The sequence below is a fragment of the Tiliqua scincoides genome, chromosome 2 (assembly GCF_035046505.1).
Source record: "Tiliqua scincoides isolate rTilSci1 chromosome 2, rTilSci1.hap2, whole genome shotgun sequence".
NCBI lineage: Eukaryota > Metazoa > Chordata > Lepidosauria > Squamata > Scincidae > Tiliqua > Tiliqua scincoides.
In genome coordinates this window covers 43,828,512-43,852,993 of record NC_089822.1, presented here as the reverse complement: position 1 = coordinate 43,852,993, position 24,482 = coordinate 43,828,512, and the positions used below count along the sequence as shown (strand labels likewise).

Sequence of the window (24,482 nt, the reverse complement as noted above, 5' to 3'; positions counted from 1 at the left end):
CTGCCATTATTCCATTCTTTTTCAAGTACCCCTACAGGTCCTGTTGAGTGTCCCTGGGAGTACATGAATACCAGGTTGGGAACCACTGTTTTACTGGTATGTAGTTTACAGTGCACTTACTCTGATAGTGTTTACAAAAAGGTGGTGAAGACCAGAATTTAAAAAAGAATAAAAATGTATTTTATGATCTTTTACTATGTTTTTAATAAATTAGAGACTACAGTTCTTAGGAAACAATCAGTAGTAGGTTATTTTTCAGGATCTGGCCTTGGGTCATATTAGACAAAACTATAGTCAGACACCCCCCTAAATTTAACCCCCGACTTATCTGAGGGTCATAGAAAATTCCATGATTGTTGGCTCAAAACCTGCCCTTGACATATCTGTGGGGTCGACTTAGAGGCGAGTATCTGCAATGCTTTTCTATGTTTTGTACATGTCAGTTTTCTAACCACGTAGTAGGCAGTAGCTATAAGAATCCGGGCCAACCTGACTGTTCTTAGGATACTGAACCAATTGTGTTCCATTGTAATTGAAATAAAACGACCAAAATAGTGGGGCTTATGGCTTCTTACAGATCTCTATGCTGGTGCTCAATATCTACTGCAGATTTTCTTCTTCTCTGATCCCAGGCTTTCTGCCTTAATCTTCTATCACCAGTCCCTCTTGAGCCCTATCCATCTATAGCTTCTCTCCCTATAACGTATATCACAAAATCTGAAGGGATTTGATGATCATCTTGGACTTGCACTTATTAAACCTGAGGCTTTAATTCTTTCTCCAGGATACCTACAAGTTCTCTGAGGAGAGAATGAAGTTTAACCCATTTCTGTCAGGCCCATAGGTATACACATTTGGTTCCTGTTGCATATATGCAACATGGGGCAGAAATGACTTTTTTTTCTCTCATATACATTCATGAAAATGCATGAATATAGACATTAATTAAGGCTCCATGCCCCACACTAAGGCCCAACCCTAAAGCACTGAAATCACTGAAGAACATTTTAGATCATTGATAAATAAAGGAAATGTTATTTCATACATCTGTAGAGAGTTCTGCCCCCACAGGGTAACATGCACAGCAAGGCCAAAATAAAACCAACATAATCACATTATGCAAGAATAGTACAAGGAAACTTCCTTTTTAAAAAGGACACTAGAGAGGCTGAGGCAATTAAAAGCTCTGTTGAAGAGCAGCTTCTTCAGAGCCTGTCCTCCAGAATTTGCTCAAAAGTTGGGAGGGAGGGCATGGTGGTAGTGGCATCACTAACGCGGTGCAGACAGCACCAGGTGACACACTCGGGGTGTGTGTGCACGTGCGGCAAAATTATGAAATCATTTTTTTCAAGTAGCATTATCATGTTATACATCATTCGATACACAGTCTCATGCAGTATGCAATGAAACAAAATCTGCATTTTATCAAAAGTTATGGACCAAAAACCATAAAAGGCAAGCACAACTGCCTCATGTAAGAAAAAAGTTGATTTCTTTAACTCAAAACTAACCAAAGAGACTGTTCTGAGAGCCAGTGAGCTGCTGTTATGACACAGCAGGGAACCAATAAGGTGTTAGTATGATGCAGCTCTTATTTCCATACATCAGAGCTAATACTAGAACTCAGTTTCAGTTGTGTGAGTGCCATCAAGTTGGCTGGTGTTTTTCAGTAGGTTACTGATTTGTTTGGTGACCTGCACTGTCTTATATACCGCGGACACTCGCCTATAAGCTGAGCCCACAGATAAGTCGAGGGCAGGTTTTGAGTCAACAATCATGGAATTTTCTATGACCCTTGGCTTCCTACCCAAGTCCTGAAGCAGCATGCCAAGAGCTGCCTCACCTTAACTGATGTGCCAGCCTCTGCCCCTCCCACTCTCCAATGTTCTACTTCAGCATTGTCCTGCTCTCCACAATACCCAATTCCACCAGCATTAAAGCCCGATGGGCTTGGTAGGAACCCTGATAGGAAGCCTATCCTTTTCAGTTATTTACTTTGAGCAATAAGTGTGCATATGTGTCTTGCCTGCTTGTACACCACATGTGAAAAGCTGAATACTTCACAGGTAAGAAGAAAACAGCTCTGTTGCTTCTGTTTCAAAGAACATGGGCCATCAATCCCTATTTACTTGGCTATAAAAGCCAAGATTGTGGCAGTCAAGTTTATGTAAAAACAGACTGATTTAACTCACAGCTACGCAATTTTAAAAATTTTTACCAGGGGGAAGAAGTGCATTTATCTTCCGTGAAATGGAAAAAGATGTCCTGAGAGAACTCTCTATTTCAAAGCTGTAATTGTCTGACACCTTCAGAAATTGCATGTGTGTCTTTTAATATGGGTTTTGCTGATTATCTGAGAAGTAAAATTCTAGTGGGCTGCCGTAAAGCTTAAAATTGCATAAGGGTTGAGGCCTGGAGTGACTTTAGTCAGGTTAGAGAAGGAGAGAACTGTCAGTCAGGCAAAGAGCAGTTATTGACACTCTCAACTGCTGATGCTCCTTTAAAATGGACTGTAACCCTCCCCCACATGGTGGCCACAGAAACACTGTTCTGTGAGGATGAGAAGGAGAAAGAAGAAAGCATGGCCTGTTGTTCACTCTCACCCTCTCTTTTGTTGTAATGATTTCCCAGTGTTCTATTTTATTTTAAGTTTCTCTGGGAGCCTTGACAGCTGGAGGGCAGGATACATACTTTCTGCATACATGCAAGTTGGGCAGCATTTGGTGGGATTTGATTTAACCCAATTAGTAGTGGCATTAACTCTTTCATAATAGGACTGCATACTTTTCCAAATGCAGAAGGCCAGAAAGATTCAATGTTATTCTTTGTTCCACAGCAAGAGGAAATCACAAGAATGGTTGGCTTGATGTTCTCCAGGTTGCAACCTTAACAACATAAGAAGAGCCCTGCTGGATCATGCCAAAGGCCCATCTAGTCCAGCTTCCTGTATCTCACAGTGGCCCACCAAATGCTTTAGGGAGCACACAAGACAACAAAACACCACCTGCATCCTGGTGCCCTCCCCTGCATCTGGCATTCTAAGGTAGCCTACTTCTAAAAACAGAAGCTTGCACATACCTATCATGACTTGTAACCCATGGACTTTTCCTGCAGAAATTTCTCCAATCCCCTCTTAAGGCATCCAGGGTAGAATCCATCACCACTTCCTGTGGTAAGGAGTTCCAGACTAATTACACCAAAATACAAGTCAATGGGAATCATGACTATTTAGACTTTGGATATGAGCTTCTGAATGTATATACATTATATAGCACAAAGATCAAACTAATAGGGGCAGACCTCCAAGTTAGACTCAGGATCTTGAACTGGGGATAAGCAGTGCTTCAGAGGCACTGTCCATTCCTGAGTTGGACAGACAAATCTATACATTCTAGCTGTCTAAACAAGCTAGAAACAAGGGATAGGATATCTAGAGACCATGTCTTCCCTTGCCCCAATAACCCACAGGATTCTGTCATTAAAAATAAAATTTTTGGTGTATACAATTCCAAAAAAAGAATATAACATACATTTTTTAATCATGTACCCACTGCCTACTTAGGGCCCAATCCTACCCAACTTTCCAGCTCCGGTGCAGCTGCAATGCAGCCCCTAGGCAAGAGAACAAATGTTCCCTTACCTCGCAGAGGCCTCCAGAATTACCCTCCCACTATAGGATGCAGTGCAAACCCCATTGGTATGGCTGTACCAGGGCTGGGAAGTTGGATAGGATTGGGCCCTTAGTCCCCCATCCCTCCAGTAGACAGTAAGTAATCAGTATATAGCAAATTTATTCCCAGGTTATTTTGAATTATGACATGATCATTCCATTAAACAAGCTGCTGTTCAGATGCAGTTGCACCCCAAATTAATGCTTGTGTAAGTGTGCGATTATGATTTCATTCCATAACCTGTCATTGAAATTACGCATATTATGCAAAAGCTGCCCATTAATTGATGAATAAAGCACAAACTATCATAGCATTTGGCTTAATTTCAGATTTTTAAAATGTCTTGGAAATACCTACTACTACAAACTTCCTTATTTCTCAACTTCTTTTTGACGTATTCAACAGCTCTTCTTCAGGTCTTCTTGGGCCTGGTGCCCAAGTTTCACAGGAACCTAACAGAGAATTCTACTATCCATCAGGGGGTGAGGATTAGAATTCAGGAAACTAAATAGGACACTCACTAAACCTGAAGGTAACCATGAAGTACTTATTATTTGATACCTGCAGATATACTGGGGTAGTGCTTCTTTGGGCTGCAGGAAATCCAGAGGGATGAGAGCAGGGGAACTTTTGATGGAAGATGTGTAAATACATACTGAAATTAATGATGAAAAATATCTAAAATCTGAACATAGGTAAAACATGTATGGACTGATCTCTTATCCCCTTCCCTATGATTACATTGCCACTAAAATTGGTACAATATTAAGTGATTGGTATTGCACACAGAGACTGGTAGCCCTGATTATCTGATCTATGCTGAGCTAACATCAGTACTCTACCTAATACGGTGCTTCCGAAAGAGCCTGCAGGCAGGATTACGCCAAAATCCGTTCCAGATTGATGGATAATAGGGGACGTTCTTCCTCCCCTTCTAAATCCCAAAATAAACAACAAGAAACAATAAAGCGCTTCCAATCCTCAGGTTAGCATAGCTAAAAGCAATTGAAAACAAAAAAAGACTCAAATCCACAACAAAATCCTTGGCAATAAAACATCAGCATTAGTAAGTACAAGGCAGTACAATACAACATGCACAAATATTATAGTCCTTGAGAATTAAAAGAAATTAAACCCACCCATAGCACTACTATATAAGTAAGTCCTCCTCTAGATTTGAATTTATCTTCCAGTCCCAATCAAAGGCCTCATACCCATTTCTCTTTGAAGAATTCAAGTAATTCTACTATTAGCAAACAGAGGCTGATTAATTTAACACTTCAGTCTTGTGTTCTGTGTTAAGCACCCCTCTGCCACTGAATATTCTGCAATGCACACGCATCAACAATTAAACGCACTTTTAGCATTATATAAGTAGTCCAATCCCAATCCGCTCATCACCACTTTTACAACACCCTTAGGTGCACCAAACTGAAATGACCTCTTCAAAATGGTCATTTTTTATATCCTGACAACGTTCTAATGCTTTATTCCTATTGGAGACAAAGTTGGCTCGATGGACTTTAATTTGATCCAGCACAGAAATTATGGTCTCATCATTACATCTTATGACTTAGTGGAAATATTTCACTTAGTGGAGAAATTGTTGACTGATATTACATCTTATAACACAGGCCTACAAAATTGAGGATCAGAAAAGTTTCTCCCAAACTTTATGGTGGTTTGATATGAATTCGGGGTGCTGATTCCAAAAATGGCATCCGTTTTGCCCTATCACGTCTAGTTTTGGAGATACAGTATAGCCTCATTAGTGAATGGTTCCTGCAGCTTCCTCATGAGGAAGCCATGGTGTAGGCTTCCTCATGAGGAAGCTGCTTGAACCATTCACTAAAGAGGATATGCTGTGTCTCCAAAACTAGACGTGATAAGGTAAAACGGATACCATTTTTGGAATCGGCACCCCAAATATACCCAGGAATTGGTGTAATGTTTAAGGAAGCAAAATGTGTATTGGCCTGTGTGATCAACACTGAAATTGATGCTGCAGTTTATCTCTCTTGGTCATCTGATGTATTGTCACATAGTTCTGTTCTTGTGCCCACTTGTAGTAAGATGCAAGCCCATAGCACTAGCATGAGCATCTGAAGAGCTAACAGATCTTTATTCTAGTTTTCACTGGCAAAACTCAATTGTGCAAAAGTTATTGAATGGGGGTATATAAAAAATAAAGAATGCTAGTTAGAATTAACAGCAACACATTGAAAAGTCCTGTGGCACTGTAAAGACTATTACATTTATTTTAGTATTAGCCTACATGGACTACAGTCCATGTCATCACCAGATATGAATGCTGGTAAGCTGCTCATTAAAAAAAATCAGAAAATTTGAGTGCGTGAATCAATTTCTAATCTTTAGAACAACTGCGTAAGGTTGTAGTACTGAAATTCCCTATTGTCTAGCACAGGGGTCTCCAAACTTTGTGGCCAGAGGGCCACATCAAATATCTGACGTGGTGTTGAGGGCCGGAAAAAAAACTTAAATATAAAATTTAAATAAATAAGAGACAGAACTTAGATAAGTGAATAAATGAATGAATGGGCTCATTCATTCAACCTCTCTGGCCCTCAGAACACCCTCCAGACACAATCAGAGCACAGTTCTGGTCATGTTCCGCTGAGTGGGCCAGAGGCTATCAGGAGATAAGAGGTTGGCCGTGGGCCGGAAAGAGGCTGGTTGTGGGCCGCATCTGGTGCCCGGACCAGGGTTTGGAGACCCCTGGTCTAGCTAAAGGCTTTCTGAACTGTACTTTCAGAAGTTATGAATGTTCTATGTCTTCAAGCAACACAACCAAAGTGAACTTCAGGATATCTCTGGATAGCTCTGCTAAGAGATACTGGTCCTCAGCAGTGTTTTGTCCTGAGTGTACAAAACCCAATACTTTCTATGATGTTTGTACCCCTTTATAGTGTATATTAAGCATGGCCCATCTTTCCCAAGGACCCCATTAGCCCATCAAGAAATACATTTTGTTGAAATGTTTTTTCCAGTTCAAAAATTAAATAGAAAGTTCTCCAAATAGCCAATTTTCCTCCAATTGTACTTATTTGTTCAGTTTAAGAACTCTCACGGCTATTCACAAGTGAGAGCCCAATCCTAAGTTTAACGTGCTGGCTTACCGCTGGTGCACACTGTTGCAAACGTGCCGTAAGGTACATCTGCGAGACCAGGCCAGCACCCATGCTAGCCCAGAGCTGGCCCGTGCTGGACTAGTGCCAGATGGGCACCCAGCCTCCGCAGCTCAGCAGTTGCATGGACCACTGAGTCACAGTGAGGAAAGAGGGGTGGGGGGAGGCAGGCGGAGGGCAGAGAGGAGGCGGGGAGAGGGCAGGGAGGTGGTGTGCTGGGGGTGGGAGCGGGAAGGGAGGGACATGGGTCCAGTGGAGCTCTGATCTACTGGATCCAGAGCGTTCGTGCGGGACTCGGCGCCCCACACGAATGCTTTTACCTGAATTGAGTATTGCAGGGCTATTTCCCTTACCTGCGAGAATGGGATCAAAGTCCCCTTCTCCCGAGGTGCTACTTGCAGTAGCCCGAGGTGCGCAGGATGCAGTGGCAGCTATTTTTGGTGCTGCCTAAGCTGCATGCCATGGGAGCTCAGGATTGGACTGTAAATCAATTAATATAAAAGCAATACCATAATTAAAATCAGAAGAAAGCAAACAATAATGATAAGACCCAGTGGAACCTAGAAAAATAGCCAGTTAAAACCAGATGAGTGACATGCTCTAAGGCCTAGGTAAATATGGTTGACCTGGTACTGGAAAGACATGAAATGCTGTATGTTGTGGATGCCATACTAGCCTCCAGTGAAAATGCAGGAACTATCAACATCCCTAAATGTGAACCAGATCATAGAATAAATGCCACCCCATCCAAGACATGTTGACCTCTGATTATACAAGCTATTCCAACAACTGAATCTCTACCTCATTTGGACTAAGTTTTGGTTTACTGGCATGCTTCGAGTCCATTAATTTTCTAAGGGCCCAACCCTATTCAATTTTCCAACGCTGATGCAGCCAAGCCAATGGGGCATGTGCTGCATCCTGTAATGGGGGAGCAGTCACAGAGGCCTCAAAATATGAGAATGTTTGTTCACTTGCCTCAGGGCTGCACTGGTGCTGAAAAGTTGGATAGGATTGGGCCCTAAGATACCCATTAAATGTAAGTAAATGTAACCATAGAAGCCACTGATCCTGGTTTCAATCAAACTGAAACTCACAATGAATGAGAAAAGTAAGAAACTATAGGGTGAAACTATTACATGAATCTGGAAAAGTTTAAATATTCAGAATTATTATAGGCACTAAAAACACTTCAAAACTTCAGCTCAATAGGCTGCTGAATTACTAATCCTAAATAGGCTCCAACACATTATTTTAACACAAAAGGAGTTACAAAAGGACTTCCCTCAAATGAGGAGGCTGGTTAGAAGGAGGTTGAAAGGGAGGGTAAAAAGAGTCCAGTCTCTCCAGAGTGCATGGAGGCTGCTTAAAACAACAGTAATAGAGGCCCAGCAGAGGTGTATACCGCAAAGAAAGAAGGGTTCCACTAAATCCAGGAGAGTGCCCGCATGGCTAACCAGCCAAGTTAGAGAGGCTGTGAAGGGCAAGGAAGCTTCCTTCCGTAAATGGAAGTCTTGCCCTAATGAAGAGAATAAAAAGGAACATAAACTGTGGCAAAAGAAATGTAAGAAGGTGATAGGGGAGGCCAAGCGAGACTATGAGGAACGCATGGCCAGCAACATTAAGGGGAATAATAAAAGCTTCTTCAAATATGTTAGAAGCAGGAAACCCGCCAGAGAAGCGGTTGGCCCTCTGGATGGTGAGGGAGGGAAAGGGGAGATAAAAGGAGACTTAGAGATGGCAGAGAAATTGAATGAGTTCTTTGCATCTGTCTTCACGGCAGAAGACCTCGGGCAGATACCGCTACCCGAACGGCCCCTCCTAACCGAGGAGTTAAGTCAGATAGAGGTTAAAAGGGAAGATGTTTCAGACCTCATTGATAAATTAAAGATCAATAAGTCACCGGGCCCTGATGGCATACACCCAAGGGTTATTAAGGAATTGAAGAATGAAGTTGCAGATCTCTTGACTAAGGTATGCAACTTGTCCCTCAAAACGGCCACAGTGCCAGAAGATTGGAGGATAGCAAATGTCACGCCTATTTTTAAAAAGGGAAAGAGGGGGGACCCGGGAAACTATAGGCCGGTCAGCCTAACATCCATACCGGGTAAGATGGTGGAATGCCTCATCAAAGATAGGATCTCAAAACACATAGACAAACAGGCCTTGCTGAGGGAGAGTCAGCATGGCTTCTGTAAGGGTAAGTCTTGCCTCACAAACCTTATAGAATTCTTTGAAAAGGTCAACAGGCATGTGGATGCGGGAGAACCCGTGGACATTATATATCTGGACTTTCAGAAGGCGTTTGACACGGTCCCTCACCAAAGGCTACTGAAAAAACTCCACAGTCAGGGAATTAGAGGACAGGTCCTCTCGTGGATTGAGAACTGGTTGGAGGCCAGGAAGCAGAGAGTGGGTGTCAGTGGGCAATTTTCACAATGGAGAGAGGTGAAAAGCGGTGTGCCCCAAGGATCTGTCCTGGGACCGGTGCTTTTCAACCTCTTCATAAATGACCTGGAGACAGGGTTGAGCAGTGAAGTGGCTAAGTTTGCAGACGACACCAAACTTTTCCGAGTGGTAAAGACCAGAAGTGATTGTGAGGAGCTCCAGAAGGATCTCTCCAGACTGGCAGAATGGGCAGCAAAATGGCAGATGCGCTTCAATGTCAGTAAGTGTAAAGTCATGCACATTGGGGCAAAAAATCAAAACTTTAGATATAGGCTGATGGGTTCTGAGCTGTCTGTGACAGATCAGGAGAGAGATCTTGGGGTGGTGGTGGACAGGTCGATGAAAGTGTCGACCCAATGTGCGGCGGCAGTGAAGAAGGCCAATTCTATGCTTGGGATCATTAGGAAGGGTATTGAGAACAAAACGGTTAGTATTATAATGCCGTTGTACAAATCGATGGTAAGGCCACACCTGGAGTATTGTGTCCAGTTCTGGTCGCCGCATCTCAAAAAAGACATAGTGGAAATGGAAAAGGTGCAAAAGAGAGCGACTAAGATGATTACGGGGCTGGGGCACCTTCCTTATGAGGAAAGGCTACGGCGTTTGGGCCTCTTCAGCCTAGAAAAGAGACGCTTGAGGGGGGACATGATTGAGACATACAAAATTATGCAGGGGATGGACAGAGTGGATAGGGAGATGCTCTTTACACTCTCACATAATACCAGAACCAGGGGACATCCACTAAAATTGAGTGTTGGGCGGGTTAGGACAGACAAAAGAAAATATTTCTTTACTCAGCGCGTGGTCGGTCTGTGGAACTCCTTGCCACAGGATGTGGTGCTGGCGTCTAGCCTAGACGCCTTTAAAAGGGGATTGGACGAGTTTCTGGAGGAAAAATCCATTATGGGGTACAAGCCATGATGTGTATGCGCAACCTCCTGATTTTAGGAATGGGTTAAGTCAGAATGCCAGATGTAGGGGAGAGCACCAGGATGAGGTCTCTTGTTATCTGGTGTGCTCCCTGGGGCATTTGGTGGGCCGCTGTGAGATACAGGAAGCTGGACTAGATGGGCCTATGGCCTGATCCAGTGGGGCTGTTCTTATGTTCTTATGTTCTTATGTTCTACTATATGGGAGGCTTTTTCTCTGATAGCATCCAACCTACACACAAATGATAGCTTTATACACATAAAAATTCTGGTAGATTTCTCAGTAGCACAACTTATATGCTTTCTAAAATTTAACCCCAGCATAATCATGGTTGCAGAAGCTGTGCTTCAGGGCAACTTCACTGGCTGAGTCAGTCAAAGGAACGAGACCAGGAACAGTTTCACAGCAAGCATTTAGATTGTTAATATTGGTGTAATTCCTGCTGTCAAAGTCATGATACTCAACAACAGACACAGACAAGGGGGAACAGTAGTAATATTGTAAACATTTATTTGCATCACTTATACAGAACAACAGTGCACATTCAATGCACACATCTGCTTTACCCAAAACAGAAGAGCATTCATACACATGGGTTGTAGATTTGGCATTTCAGAACAAAGAGGGTATCTTTATTAAATGAACTTCTAGCTGCAGAGAGGTGTCATAAATAAGATATCATGCTTGACATATTTTAAAAATTAGGATGGTCAAGAAGCCCACAAATATGTTTCTATTTAGTATTCCCAAAGGGGAACACCATAATAGAGAATTAACACAAGCAGAAAATACCCTGTTTAAATAGGTCTGAAGTTTAGTGCATTATTATTTCCATAGGCTCTGAACGTAAAATATATCTGTATATACAAAGGTACAGTAAAATGTTACAGTTTATTGCAACCAAAGGATGCCATAATAGTTATTTTTCTCAATATAATATATATCAATTATATACTCTCAACCCTAATATTGGCTTCTTAATCCATCTGTACAGCCTTCTTTTGTCACTCCACGATTGAAATTTTTCCCGCAAGGCACATATTTATCTACAAAAAAGAAAGAAGGAGAATGCTCTTTAAATATACAATATTTCATGGTCAACTTTCAACACAGTTGAATATTTCCAAACCAAGATCCTCTCACTCTGTTCAAAGCAAAAGTGCTTTAAATTGTTTTCTTACAACATAGAGCTTGCATTATTCCATATTTAACATATAAGGGGGCCCCCATATTCGCGGATTCACTTATCCACGGATTGGGTCCGGGCCCACTCAACACACATACCCCATCTGAAGGCTGAGGACATCTATCTGAGGCAAAAAACGCAACATCTGGTTTCACAGAGAAACTGGAAAAAGCGTTTTTAATGCCTTATAAGGCATTAAAAAGTCATTTCTGGTTTCTCCATGAAACTGAAGTAGTCGGGTTTTTTTGCCTCAGAGCTCAGTCTGAACTCGGTAGAGGTCAGGGACAGGTGTCCTCAGCCTATGCTGAGCACAGAGCTCCCCTCGACTCGGAGGGGTGGCCCTCTGGAACAACAGGACTGGTGCTCACCCATATCCACGGTTTCAGCTATCTGCGGGAGGGGTGTGTGTGTGCTCCAGAAAGGAACACCTGCGGATAGGGGAGCACGACTGTACTGTATTCCTCTGTTGCCCCAAGTTCAGAGCAGGCAGATCGGCAAACATACATCCAGGTCAAAAGTGACCTCCAAAGTAGTCACCGTCCCCATAACAGGAAATCACTGAGTTTTTAGAGCATAGAATCCATGGCCTTTCAAAAGAAAGTGGAAAAGAGAAATACTCCTTTATTTTTAACTATGGTGTGAGTGGAACTTCTCCTCACACAGTTGTAAGAAGTAAACCCAGATCCTCACTTGCAGACTCAGATCCTCAAACCCCAAGATTTTCGCTGCCTGTTCTACTGCAGCTTTGAATCAGAAGAATTCTCTCATCAACTACAGAATGATAGACTTTGCATGGCAGGAAAGCAGCACTTGTTGACAATAGATAAATGTATGCATGCCAGTAAGCTACTGCACTTGTGACTAAAAAGATTTTATTCCATTAAAGTAAAAGTGCTCCACCTTAATTTGAAGCACATGCCCAAAACATTTCATTATGGAGAAAATGTAAGCCTCTGAAAGCTTTAGCTCCAGTTCCCTCCACCTCAAATTATCTAATTAGCAACTTCAGCGTAATTTTAGTTGTCTCCCAATTAGGAAAACTATCCATAGTTCTGGCTTTCATTCAGAGACTGCATAACATTACAGTTTTCTTTTACATTCCCCCTGCTAATCCCACCCCTGTTTGCCACCACACGACCACCCAAGCACTGCAGTTCTGTCTTTCATGAGATCAGAACCACCAGAGCAAGTATTCAGAACACTACGCAGTTTATTTTGGTGTCCAGTTCAATCCTGTCTACGCTGCATATTGTGAGCTATTACTTAGAGAATATGGGCAGTTCAATAGTCACTCCTGGTTGTTTGAAATGGTTTAAGTTGCTTTTACAACCACCTAGTAATGGCACTCATGAGGAGAAGGCTGTTTCCCAGGTATTGCCATTACTTCAACACTGATATTATTTGAGGCCTTGCAACAGAGAATTTTTGTGGATACTTTTTCCCGTTTATAGCATATACAATAATCTGTGCTGCTTTATAACTGTCTGCAATTGACAAGTCTCACAGTAGCACTGTTCATTTTATACCACATCACTTTACACTTAAGGCACATTTGGATGTGACTTCCACAAGGTTCAATTTGCTTCCTTTTGGGTTTTTTACACTGTGGTGTAGAACAATTTATAACAATTTCCTGGGTAGAAAAGTTCTGAGTGCTATGTAATACTCCACCCTTGTATGAATATTTGCAATAATGGGAACCAGAATGTATGGTAAATAAGCCAATAAATGAATGTTGGTCACCTTACCAATAGAGTTTGCAGTATCTGCCATTGTAAACATGGTTATACACATTTTGGAAATGTATAAAAGTATTTTTATTTTTTATTGTACACCTCTTTGAGCACAGCTAATTAAAAATATATGCATCTTTAAAATAGTATACCATTAATAGCTTGCTACCAGTAATTTCTACATTTGCTATAAAATTGGTAAGCACAGCAATGACCATTTCAGGCAAGTCAAATACAACTCAAGGACTACTAAATCGGAATCTGGTTGTCTCTGATGCTCAGTGAGTCTAGTTCTTACTTGAGACTGAAAAAGAACCCTCCCTGAAACTCTAGAGATCTTACTAGTACTAGAGATCTCACTCACTGTGAACAATACTGAGCTAGAAGGACAAGTGGCTTGTCAGAAAAATGTGTCAACCCCCCATGAAAATAAGCATTTCCCACAGAATAACTGCATGTTTGGATGCAAAACCCATACGAGGTTTCCTTAACTGTGAGGCATCTTGCAGAAAAGCATCTGTAGGAAAAGATTTGCAACAAAGAAATGGCAAGTGTGTTTTCTTAATTAATTCTTAAAATTGGGCAGGAGGTCTGGTCTAGAGGGTAGAGCCTCCGTTTGCCTGAAGATAACATTCGAAGGTCACCAGTTCGAGGCCACCGGCACCGTGAACGGCGAGACCCTGAAGCAGCTGAGTTATTCCACCTGCTCTTTGGCCGCTGTCAGCCTGTGTGGGGGGAAAATGGAGGCCAGAATGTGATACCAGATCATAAAAGATCCATCTGAAATGTTGTGGTTCTTGAAAGAAAGAACCTTCTTCAATTGTAAAAATCCCTATTGGGATTTAGTATAGCCTGCCCATGTAAACCGCCTTGAATTAAAGTCTGAGGAGAAATCTGACGACCAAGAAAGGCGGTATATAAATACCTGTATTATTATTATTATTATTATTATTTATTAACCCTGTAGCTGACATCTACTTTTCCTTTAGACTCCTTTTCCCTAATTTTTTCCTCTCCTGTAGAGTGCTAGTTCCATGACTGCAAGATGAATATAAGCCATAAGTACAGTCAAGTGCTGGAAATTTCAGGGAAAAGCGGCATGTGGTAGAAGGGCTAAAGAACTCCTCTCCATTACAAACCATGCCTGCCCCAGTAGCTGCAATGTTAACATGTAATCTGTCAGGATTCCTGAACTTGGAAGTGACATGGCTTAAAAACAGTAAGAGTCTGCAAATTCAATGCATGCAAGAGTGTCACACAAAGAAAAGAAATATTCAAATCAGAATAGCACACACTGAAAGAAAGAAAGAAAGAAAGAAAGAAAGAAAGAAAGAAAGAAAGAAAGAAAGAAAGAAAGAAAGAAAGAAAGAAAGAAAGAAAGAAAGAAAGAAAGAAAGAAAGAGACTTTTTGTTTATGTGACAGGTACCATAATGCTGGGACCATTTTTAAACCTAAAGTAGTAAAGTTGTTCCAACATTTGTAAAGGCAGAATACCAATTAGCTTTACAAAGTACTTTGCAAAATTAGGAAATGAGACAGCATGTATTAGAAGTAATAGGGAAACTGAGCATTCAAGCAAGCTAGCTATATTCCAGAGAGAGAGTTGGAAAAGATCACCCAATTTTGCAGAGAAAACAGAAGCCAAAACGCAGTCATAAAAGTTCAATAATCTCACTGTGCTCTCCCATGGGAAACAAGCTGTATTCATATCAACAGTCAGCAACTCATTCCCATTAATGATGAATATATTTAACTCCATTTTCCACGTATTGAGTTTACACAACTCCACTGCAAGCAACTAGAAATGCTTTTACCTTTTTTTTTTTGGAAACCATATTCTCTATTCCAAGATATTCACACAAAAAGCAAATCCAAGCACGAGCCTTAGATGCAACTGTTTTGTTTGTCTGTTTGTTTACTGTGCACTTTTAATAGAGGAAGCTAAAACGTTTCTCAGCTTAAGAGCCATATCTTATATTAAATCAAGTAGCTTTTGATGCTTATTCAAGCATCAAGTAACTTATTGATGCTATGTCCTTAAGTCTGCTTCACAAGGAAACCTAATTATGGGTAAAATTTGCAATGAAGTTCTTTAGTGCAAGTTCCAGTGAATCAACATCTCTCATTCTAAGAAACAAACATAGCTGTAATTTAGCAAATGAAATCTAGACTACCAATATTATGCAAGGATAGAAACTTTACTGACCTCTGCTTCTGAAAGAATAAAGAAGTCTGGCAGTTTTAAGAAAACCTGAGGTGTGAGATATGACTAGTTTTCAACAGGAACATTAAAAAAGTAGCAAACATTGTGGGGAAATATTTCAAAACCAAATGGCTGTGCCACAAAAATAGCAGCATGTAAGAGTGCTGATCGGCTTGCAGTTTATTTCTATAAAACGCAAAAAAACAAAGCAAAAATAGGCAGCAATCATGTTTCTGATGTAGCCATTTGCTTCACTTCTAATCCTGGTAATTGAGTGATGGGGTGTAAGGCACAGCAACTACCTCTGGGGCTGCCCCAAGATGAAGGTTGCTCCTCAAGGCTGCAGTCAGGAAGTGAAGTGTGCTGATGGCAGATGGACAAGGCCTAATGAGAGGTGGAGGGGAACTGCATCCTCATCATATCTACTTCATCTGAGACTTGGTAGAGGCAGGTGTTGGCTCAAGGAAGAGAGGGGCTGGGTAACCAAAAGCTGAATGCTTTTTAACCTGCCTCTGTTGATGCTGCTGGTTTTTATTCTGCCTCTGCTGTTTCACATTTTGATATTTTTATTGTTTTCAGTAATTTGTAATGCTGTTCCAGGTATCTTTTCTTACTGATGGGTAGAGCAAATATTTAACTAAATGCTGACCCGCAGTCCTTCTGTTACTGTTTTCCTACTAAAGTTGGACTGGAGACATAGCCCAGGGAGAATGACAGATGCTGATACAGGCAACAGGATTTCTCATTTGTACATCATTTCACTTCTCAGACACATACTACGTAACTCTACTGAACTCTGGAACACCTAGCAAAAACCTGATCCCCACATCCTACAGAGACCTGTCGGGTGTCATCCTTCACAGGACTTCCTTCACAGAAAAGGAAGAAGTAACCCAAAGTGTCCAGTGAGAAAGGCACTTTCAGAAATATGGTGTGATCTGCACTATGGTGTTCAAAGCATCCATGGATCCATGGATGAAGTACACTAAGCTCATTTTTAAATATGCATCTCAGAATCCCTTCCCACCTAATGTAAGAGGTTCATCTTGCACCCTGGCTACTAACCTTCGAGGATGATTGGCATCAAACAGTGTAGTATCATCTTCATCATCATCTTGTTCCAATGGTGTCAACTCCATATTTTCAATGTTTGTGTCCAGAACTCCATACCTCCGTGTCTTCCGGTTTCTTCGTCTCAGTCTGAAATATGCAAAAGGTTACAAGTAAACTATAGGCAGAGTCAGAACAAAAAGAGTAGAATTAAAATTTCTACTATCAAGCAATGATATGTAAGCAGAGGAAAAACTCCATTCATAGGAAGCAGAGTAGTATTCTGGACCAAAGTGAAAGCAATACATTATGCTTAAAATGTACAATACTGCTTCAACCCTAGTCCATGGTTATCAATAGTATTTATCAACAACAGTCACCTTTCAAAATTTTGCCTTATATCCACTGGCAACTCATATTAACTTACAGCACACTCCTAAATGTTTTTATGCAGAAGTTCGCTTTGTGAATTTTTCATTGAAAAGCTATATAACAGTATATAAATACTGTTGTTGTTATTATTATTAAATCCCATTGTATACTGTAAACAGTACGTATGACACCAATATGTCAAAATAGAGGAGCATGTCATCAAAGATAGCTACACAAATTAGGTAAATATCAAATTCTTGTCATAAAGCAGCAAGTTTTCAAGTGGTGGCTCTCATTTTTAATAGGGGGAGAACAATATCCCTATTCCTCCTAGCATACTGTACTATCCCACTGGATGTTTACTGGTTTCTCCCTTGAAAAAGAAAAAAAAGGACAGCCTTTGTCTCTGGGACAGAGAAGCAACTCTACTAAGCAAGTAACCAGTGGAAAAGACATCAAAATTTTCTGATGAACTGATTACTGTGTCTCTTAGACAATGAATCCGACAAATGACAAAAGTTAACAATGAATCTTAAACACTACTAAGAATGGTTATGATACATGCAGATAAAAGGGTGGAAAAGCCAGTACTACAGGTTGAGACTAATTATTTGCGTGGGTTCCATTCCAAGCACTCTCGTGGATAGCGATAGCGAAAAACACACTATAGCAAATCAATTTAAAAAACAAAGTTTCTTTGCTCTGGTGTTTTAAAAACAGCCATGCTGACCTTTGTGATGTAAGATAAGAATCATTTACAAGACAATCCATTAATCAGTCCTCCTCCAAGAGCTTACAAAGAGTTGAGAGCTTACACTCAGTCCCTCCCTTCACCAATGCAAAGGGATCACCTTTCTTTCATGTGCTCAGGAGGAAAGGAGGGGTCGCCTGGAGAGAGAAGGATCCATGGATTGTCAGCCAGCTGCCCTCTGTCTCTCTCATTAAGGAGGCTATTGTTAAAGGACTGTTCAGTTTTTTAAACTGATTTTAAAGGTATGCATTTTCCCCTTCTCCAGGGATTAGCACCTCATTTGCAGGGGCTATTTATGTTGAGTCAAATCTGTGTATAAAAAAATCTGTGTATAAATAGGCTGGACCTGTATACTATGCCACAGAATGTGGATTTCTGAGAATCTCAGCATTCACTTTTGAAATGAAAGAAGTTCATAGATTTCATTTACTTAGCAATGAATTCTAACATATACAACTGGATTCAAATATATGTCTAGTGCTCAAGACAAGAAGCTTCTGTGCGTTCCTCTCATATCACCTCTTTCAATCTAACCGGCTGCCTCAGCACCCACAGCTCCCTACCCCAACAAAAAAAATCCAGAAAAAAAGCATGCACACTGAAGTTAATACTAAGGCCATATCTATAAAGCCTTGCAGTTTGCCTGAGCAAGCAGAATGTCCAACTCAGCACCAACACACACAGTTATATGTAGGTGGGAAACATTTTCTGTAGTTAATATTTTTGCACTTAAGAGTTGAAGTATTGGGTGGTGTAACTGAACTGCAGAATTTCATTTATATAAAAATGTGAATTAAATTAAGAAATCAGCATGAATAATTCTGTCTCCTACCATGCCAATGGAAGCCTAGAGTACAAGAAGGAATTATGGCTGCATCACTTCCATCTTTGAAATAAGGGGAGACACAACCCTATTTTGCAGGATCACCAATCAAAAGCTGCCCTCCAGGCACGTGTTCTGAGACAAATACATGTAATGTTGAAATAACAATGCTGTATCACTCAGCCAATAATATGACCTATTTCATAAAAACAAGCTGCAAGACTGTAACCAGGTCATAATGAAAGTAGTATGACCCACTGTGTTTGCAAAGAACCATTATTTTATTCATACCACATAAATACACTTAATGCACAAGTGTACTAGTCTACTTAAACCACAAAAACAACACACAAAGCAGGGGAGCAAAATTCATTTAGAATCTTTGCAAACTGTGCTAATCTAAGTCTTGATCCAATAAAATACTAACGCCAATAAAATACTAAATTTCAGAAGCACAAACATGTTAGACCTATTACAAGATCTGATAATGGCACACATTAAAGATAGTTTGGCATTCACAAATCCACTCGATAAGATTCCAGCTCTCCCCTAAGCCCCTTCCAGGTATCAAAAAGACTGAAGGCAGTCAGAAATAATGGCTCACTAGGAAGTAAAGTCATATTTATGAACCCCTGAGGATACAATGACACTATTTTAAACAGTTCTCAGAATCTTGCACACAGCAGCAGAACAAATCCAGCTGAATTCAACAGACCTTAGTTATGACTCAACACCAACAGTGCCATGCTACAACTATGGGAAGTGTTTTATGTTCTGATAGCTTCCTCATGTCACAGTTATGTGAGATGATTTGCTGTTCATATTGTACAAGCTGAGTAACAGGGACTAAAATAAAAGAGAATAGGACCAGTACTCTTTACATTAAAGAGGAATCTGAAATAAATGTGAACATTTCAAGAGGAATCATTAGTACAACCGCTGGGAGAGGTCATCTGGGGATTTGGAGTTGGGTGCCATCAGTATGCTGATGACACTCAGCTCTCTCTCTATCTCTCCTTTCCACCTGAGTCCAGGGTGGCTGTCTCTGTCCTAGAGCATTGCCTGGAGGCAGATGGGATCTGGATGAGAGCAAACAAGCTGAGATTAAATCTGGACAAGACAGAGGGCCTCCTGGTGCAGAAATCCACGATGCAGGTGCTGGACTACTCCCTGCTCTGAATAGGGTTGCACTCCCCCTGAAATACCTCAGCTTGGGGGTTCTCCTGGACTTGCAGCTCCTCCTGGATGTCCAGGTGTCGACTGTGGCCAGGGGTGCCTTTGCCCAGCTTCAGCTGGTGCGCCAGCTGCGGCTGTACCTGTCTTGTGCGGATATGGCCATGGTGGTCCATGTCATAGTGACATCAAGATTAGATTATTGTAACACGCTCTACGTGGGGCTGCCCATGAAGACGGTTCGGAAGCTACAACTAGTGCAGAATGTGGCGGCTCGGGTAGTTGCTGGGGGTTGGCGGTTTGACTCTGTCACGCCGCTACTCCGGCGGCTGCACTGGCTGCCCATTGGTTTCCGGGATGAATTCAAGGTGCTGGTTATGACCTTTAAAGCCCTAAACGGCTTGGGACCAGCGTATTTGAGAGACCGCCTTCTTCCGTATAATCCAGCCCGTTCTCTAAGGTCATCAGAAGGGGCCCTGTTGGTTGTGCTGTCATTGAGAGTGGTGAAGGGAATGGCGGTCAGAAACAGGGCTTTTGGTGGTGGCACCTGCACTATGGAATTATCTCTCCTTTGAATTTAACTTGCTTGTTTGCTGCCTCGGGGAGAAAGGCAGAATACAAATCTAATAAATAAATAAATAAAATACAACTGTTTTGCACAGCTACTATAGAACACATCTGCATTGCTTTGCGCTAGTCTGCAGATTTAAGAGTTTAATTCACATGGGAAAACACTGGGTCACCTAGATCACCACTGTCCACACAGTGGCATGGGCTCTTCAGGGTGTCAAGCAGGTGTCTTTCCCAGGCCTCCCAGGAACCTTCTGCATACAAAGCATGTGCTCAAGCTATAGCCTCAACCTACTATGTCAAAGAGTTTTATATTCTCCAAAAGCGTGAGGCTAGATGTTCAAGAAAATGTGATCAATAGTTCTCTGGCTGTGTTTCAAACAGAATGATTTTTGAGAGACACTGCAGTTCACATTCGTCATCTACAAGTCTGATAGAGACCAAACACAGAACAGCATTTTAAGCATCTATGCAAACCACTGTGGCAATATAAATATCTTGCAAAAGAACATTTTAAGAGTTACATTTGCCAGAGTTATCACCTGAAGAAAATTTAAACTCCTCTCTAATGAATTTTTTCTGCATTGCAGTTTGTGATGCTAGAAAGTAAGTTGAAACAACACAGCAGTATTTTCATTTTAAACAACTCATCTCTGGAAGATAGTTATTCCTTGATGGTGAATATACTTCCACAAATTACAAGATGCAGAGTGTATATCAAGAAAGGTATCAGTTACCCTTCAAAAAGAACACCCAATATTTTTACAGATGTGGCATTTTAAATTTGATGTAAAGAGGATAATTTTGGATATTCTGTTTATTTAGAACACCTCTAGACCTCAGTGAATGAGAAGTAAAATTTTGCAACCTTTGATATTTCTTGGGCTGTCGTGCACTGCACTTTGCCAGTAGCCATTTTGGGAGTGCTGCCACAAAAGTCAGCAGCACTTCCTGCCTGCTAGTGGACCTCCCTGGACCTGCCAGAGCAGGTAAAGCAGGAAGGGGGGAAGCTTCAGGAGTGGGTGGGTCCGATGCCCTCTGTGATCAGCCTCTCCACCCCTGAAGAGCTTGTACAGGTCTGAGGAGATCTACTGCAGAGCTAAAGGCTTACAGAGGGGTAAGGGGATTTAAATACCACAAACAATTTGTTTGTGGGTGTGACTTCATTCGAAATGCTATAAGCACTTCATTAGCACATTTCAAAAAGAATATCCTAGTACAAAATTACAGAAAAGAGCAAGGACTATTTTGTACCAAAGTACAGAAAAGGGCAACTAATGGCCCAACCCTATCCTCCTCCAGTGCAGTTATGCTGAAAACAAGCGCACTGTGTCAAAGGGGGCAGGGGGAGAGAGAGATCAGGAGACTTTGGAAGAAAAAGTGTATTTAAGGCATTAGGTACCCTAAGGTATTAGGATACCATTTAATTTGAGACTCTTTTCTGGTATTCCAGAATGTACAATTTGTCTTTCAATGCTACTGCACATTGAGTTGGTACCCTCACAGAGCTATCTAACCCAAGTCCTCTTTCTTATAGCCAGTTCATATACAGTTTATTTTATATGCAAATTTTGGACTTCCTACCCCAATGTCGCTCAGATTTAGGTACACAGATTCCCATTAGCAGTCTTTGCTGCCTGTTCACCCCAGTTTCTAGCTAAGCTTTCCTAACTGAACAAAGAGAATTTTAAAGTGGTGCTTCCCTTATATATAGTTGAGGAAGAGCAACTGACCCCATTCATCAGTTCCTTTTTCCAGTAGTTGCTGCTAGTGTCTCACTTCTGTCTTTAAAAAGAGAGAGTGCATGCGGTACTTTAGGGCATGGAACCACCTTTTAACTCCTTTTGCTCTCAATGGGGCTTACTACAAGCTAAGCATAATCAAGATTATTAACCTGACAAAAGCTTGTACTAAGCCCCATTGAATACAACTGCACAACATAAGCTTTATTGAAAAGGACTGAGTAAATAAGGCTTAAACTGCTGCCTTATCTGAGTGGGAACAATAGTTTCATTGCCTGCAGCTCAAGAAGAGTCCCTGCAAAGCCCCCCCCCAGCTGGATCCATCTCCAATCCACTAATTTGAGATGCCAGAGCCTGAACCTGGGAAGCAAAGCATATCAAGGAGTTAGACCTAGTTCAAATTGCCACTCAGCCATGAAACTTCCTGGGTTATCTTGGGATAGTCACCATTTCTCAGCCTCACCTACCTCACAGGGTTGCTGTGAGGACAAAAGGAGGGAAGGAGCTCTGCACACACTTTCTTGAGCTTCTTGGAGGACAGGCAGTATAGAAATGTGAAAAAATAATAATCTTAAACTTCCTCTGAACTATGGGCTTGCCTGGAATTTGCAAAAAGTGGCACGATACAAACATAAGAGCCCTGCTGGATCAGGTCAAAGGCCCATCTAGTCCAGCTTCCTGTATCTCACAGTGGCCCACCAGATGCCTCAGGGAGCACACAAGACCACAAGGGACCTGCATCCTGTTGACTCTCCTGTGCACCTGGCATTCTGAGGTAGCGCACTTCAAAAACCAGGAGATGGACACATACCCATCATGGCTTGTAACCTGTTCCTCCATAAATCTATCCAATCCCCTGTTAAAAGCATCCAGGTTAGATGCCATCACCACATCCTGTGGCAAGGAGTTCCACAGACTAGCTACACGCTGGGGAAAAAAAGGTTTCCTTTTGTCTGTTCTAACTCTCCCAAAAGATCAGGGACAGCAACCGCCTGTTGCACTATGCTGATGCATAGTGATTTTGTTGCATGATGCCAGCCTGGGTGGATACTAGAACATTAGAACAGGACAGTACACATGGTGGCATAGCTGGAGGGGGGGCGGAGCGCTCAGTGTGGCAGGGAGCATGCGAGCGGCCCCTCCCCTTCGGAGCCATTCCCGGTGGAAAGGCGTGTCCTGGGGGTGGGGGGATGTTCTTTTCCCTCGCGCACAACAGCAAAATCAGGGTGTCCGGAGAGTCTGGACAGACAAAAGAAAATGTTTCTTTGTGGGGTTAGCCTGTGGAACTCCTTGCCATAGGATGAGTTGCCTGGACGCCTTCAGAGGGGTGGCTTGGAGGAAAAGCCCATCAGAAGGGCAGTGCAAGGGAGGGCACTAGGGCGCAGGGCTGTGGTTGCCCTGTGGGCCCCCTGAGGCCCCTGGTGGGCCACTGAGGACCAGGCGGCTGGACTAGATGCGCTCCAGCGAAGCTCTCCTGACGGGCGCTCAGCTCCCCCTCCAGGCGGCTGTGGGGCGGACGCGGCAGGGGGAGGCCGGGCGCGCCGCTCACCGCACGGTCCGGATGACGAAGTAGACGATGAGGGCGCCGCTGGCCAGCACGAGCACCGACAGGGCGCGCTGGGTCCTGGGCGGCGGGTCGCGCGAGTCCGCGCGGACGTCGCTGTCGCTCGCGTTGCGGCTCCAACCCGGCGCGCTGAGCGGAGGGCCGGTGCCGGCCGGGGCGGCGGAGACGGCGACGGGCCCGGGCCGCTCCGAGGGCGAGGTCTGCCGCGGGGAGGGGAGCGGCTCGGGGACGGCGGCGGCCACCAGCAGCAGCCCCGGAAGGAGCCAGAGGGACGGCGGCGACTGGAGGGGCGGCGACCGTCGCATCGCGTCCCTTCCCACCCGGCCCGGGCGGGCGCGGCCTACGCGCCGCGCAGCCCGTCAGCTGAAGCGGAAGTTCTCCCCCTTTCCGGAAGTCCAACGCGCTGCCATAGAGCCCGCGCTAGCCGGGAGACGCGCCCCGCCGGTGACGTCAGCGCACGCGCAATAGAGCCCTCTTGTTTTCCCCAGCTGAGCGTTCCCCTAGGTTGGGAAGGCATGGCTAGGAACTGGATCTGAACTACGGTGGGGCAGAACGCCCAAACTTTGATACGGAAACTGTATCTGCTTCAGAAAGAATGAGAGCCCAAGCCTATGAATGTCTACTCAGAAGAAAGTCCCATTATAGTCAATGGGGCTTACTCCCAGGATAGGATTGAGGCTGCAATAGAGTCCCTTGACTCTAATGGGACTTACTTCTGAGTAAACATGCATAGAATTGAGCTCTGAGGCTGCAATCCTATTCACACTTTCCTGGGAGTAAGGCCCATAGACTCTAATGGGACTTACTTCTGAGTAGACCTGGTTTGGATTGTGCCCTAGAACTCTTCTTGTATTGTTACTCTATTGAAGATTGAAATTTCTATTGAAATTGAACCACTTTTATGCTTGGGAGTGGGGTGTTCACTTCCACACAGAGGAAGCAGTGTGCCCCGTGCCTTGGAGCTTACATACACCTGATGACATGCCGAGATGGGTTGCAGGGTTAGGGCCCGATCCTATCCAATTTCCAGTGCCAGTGCAACCATGCCAGTGGGGTGTGTGCTGCACCCTTTGGTGGGGAGGCAGTCAGGGAGGCCTTCTCAAGGGAAGGTAATATTTG

General features: G+C 42.9%; 1 protein-coding gene across 1 annotated transcript; it reads right to left on the bottom strand.

The window, feature by feature from the left end:
* Positions 1–10,688: 10,688 nt before the first annotated feature.
* On the bottom strand, positions 10,689–23,762 carry FAM174A (family with sequence similarity 174 member A). The gene is made up of 3 exons (XM_066617130.1): positions 23,349–23,762; positions 16,384–16,518; positions 10,689–11,241 (listed from the first exon to the last, which is right to left on the bottom strand). The coding sequence occupies exons 1-3, from the start codon at positions 23,666–23,668 to the stop codon at positions 11,238–11,240; spliced, it is 459 nt and encodes a 152-aa protein (XP_066473227.1). The 5' UTR covers positions 23,669–23,762; the 3' UTR covers positions 10,689–11,237.
* Between the last annotated feature and the right edge of the window lie 720 nt (positions 23,763–24,482).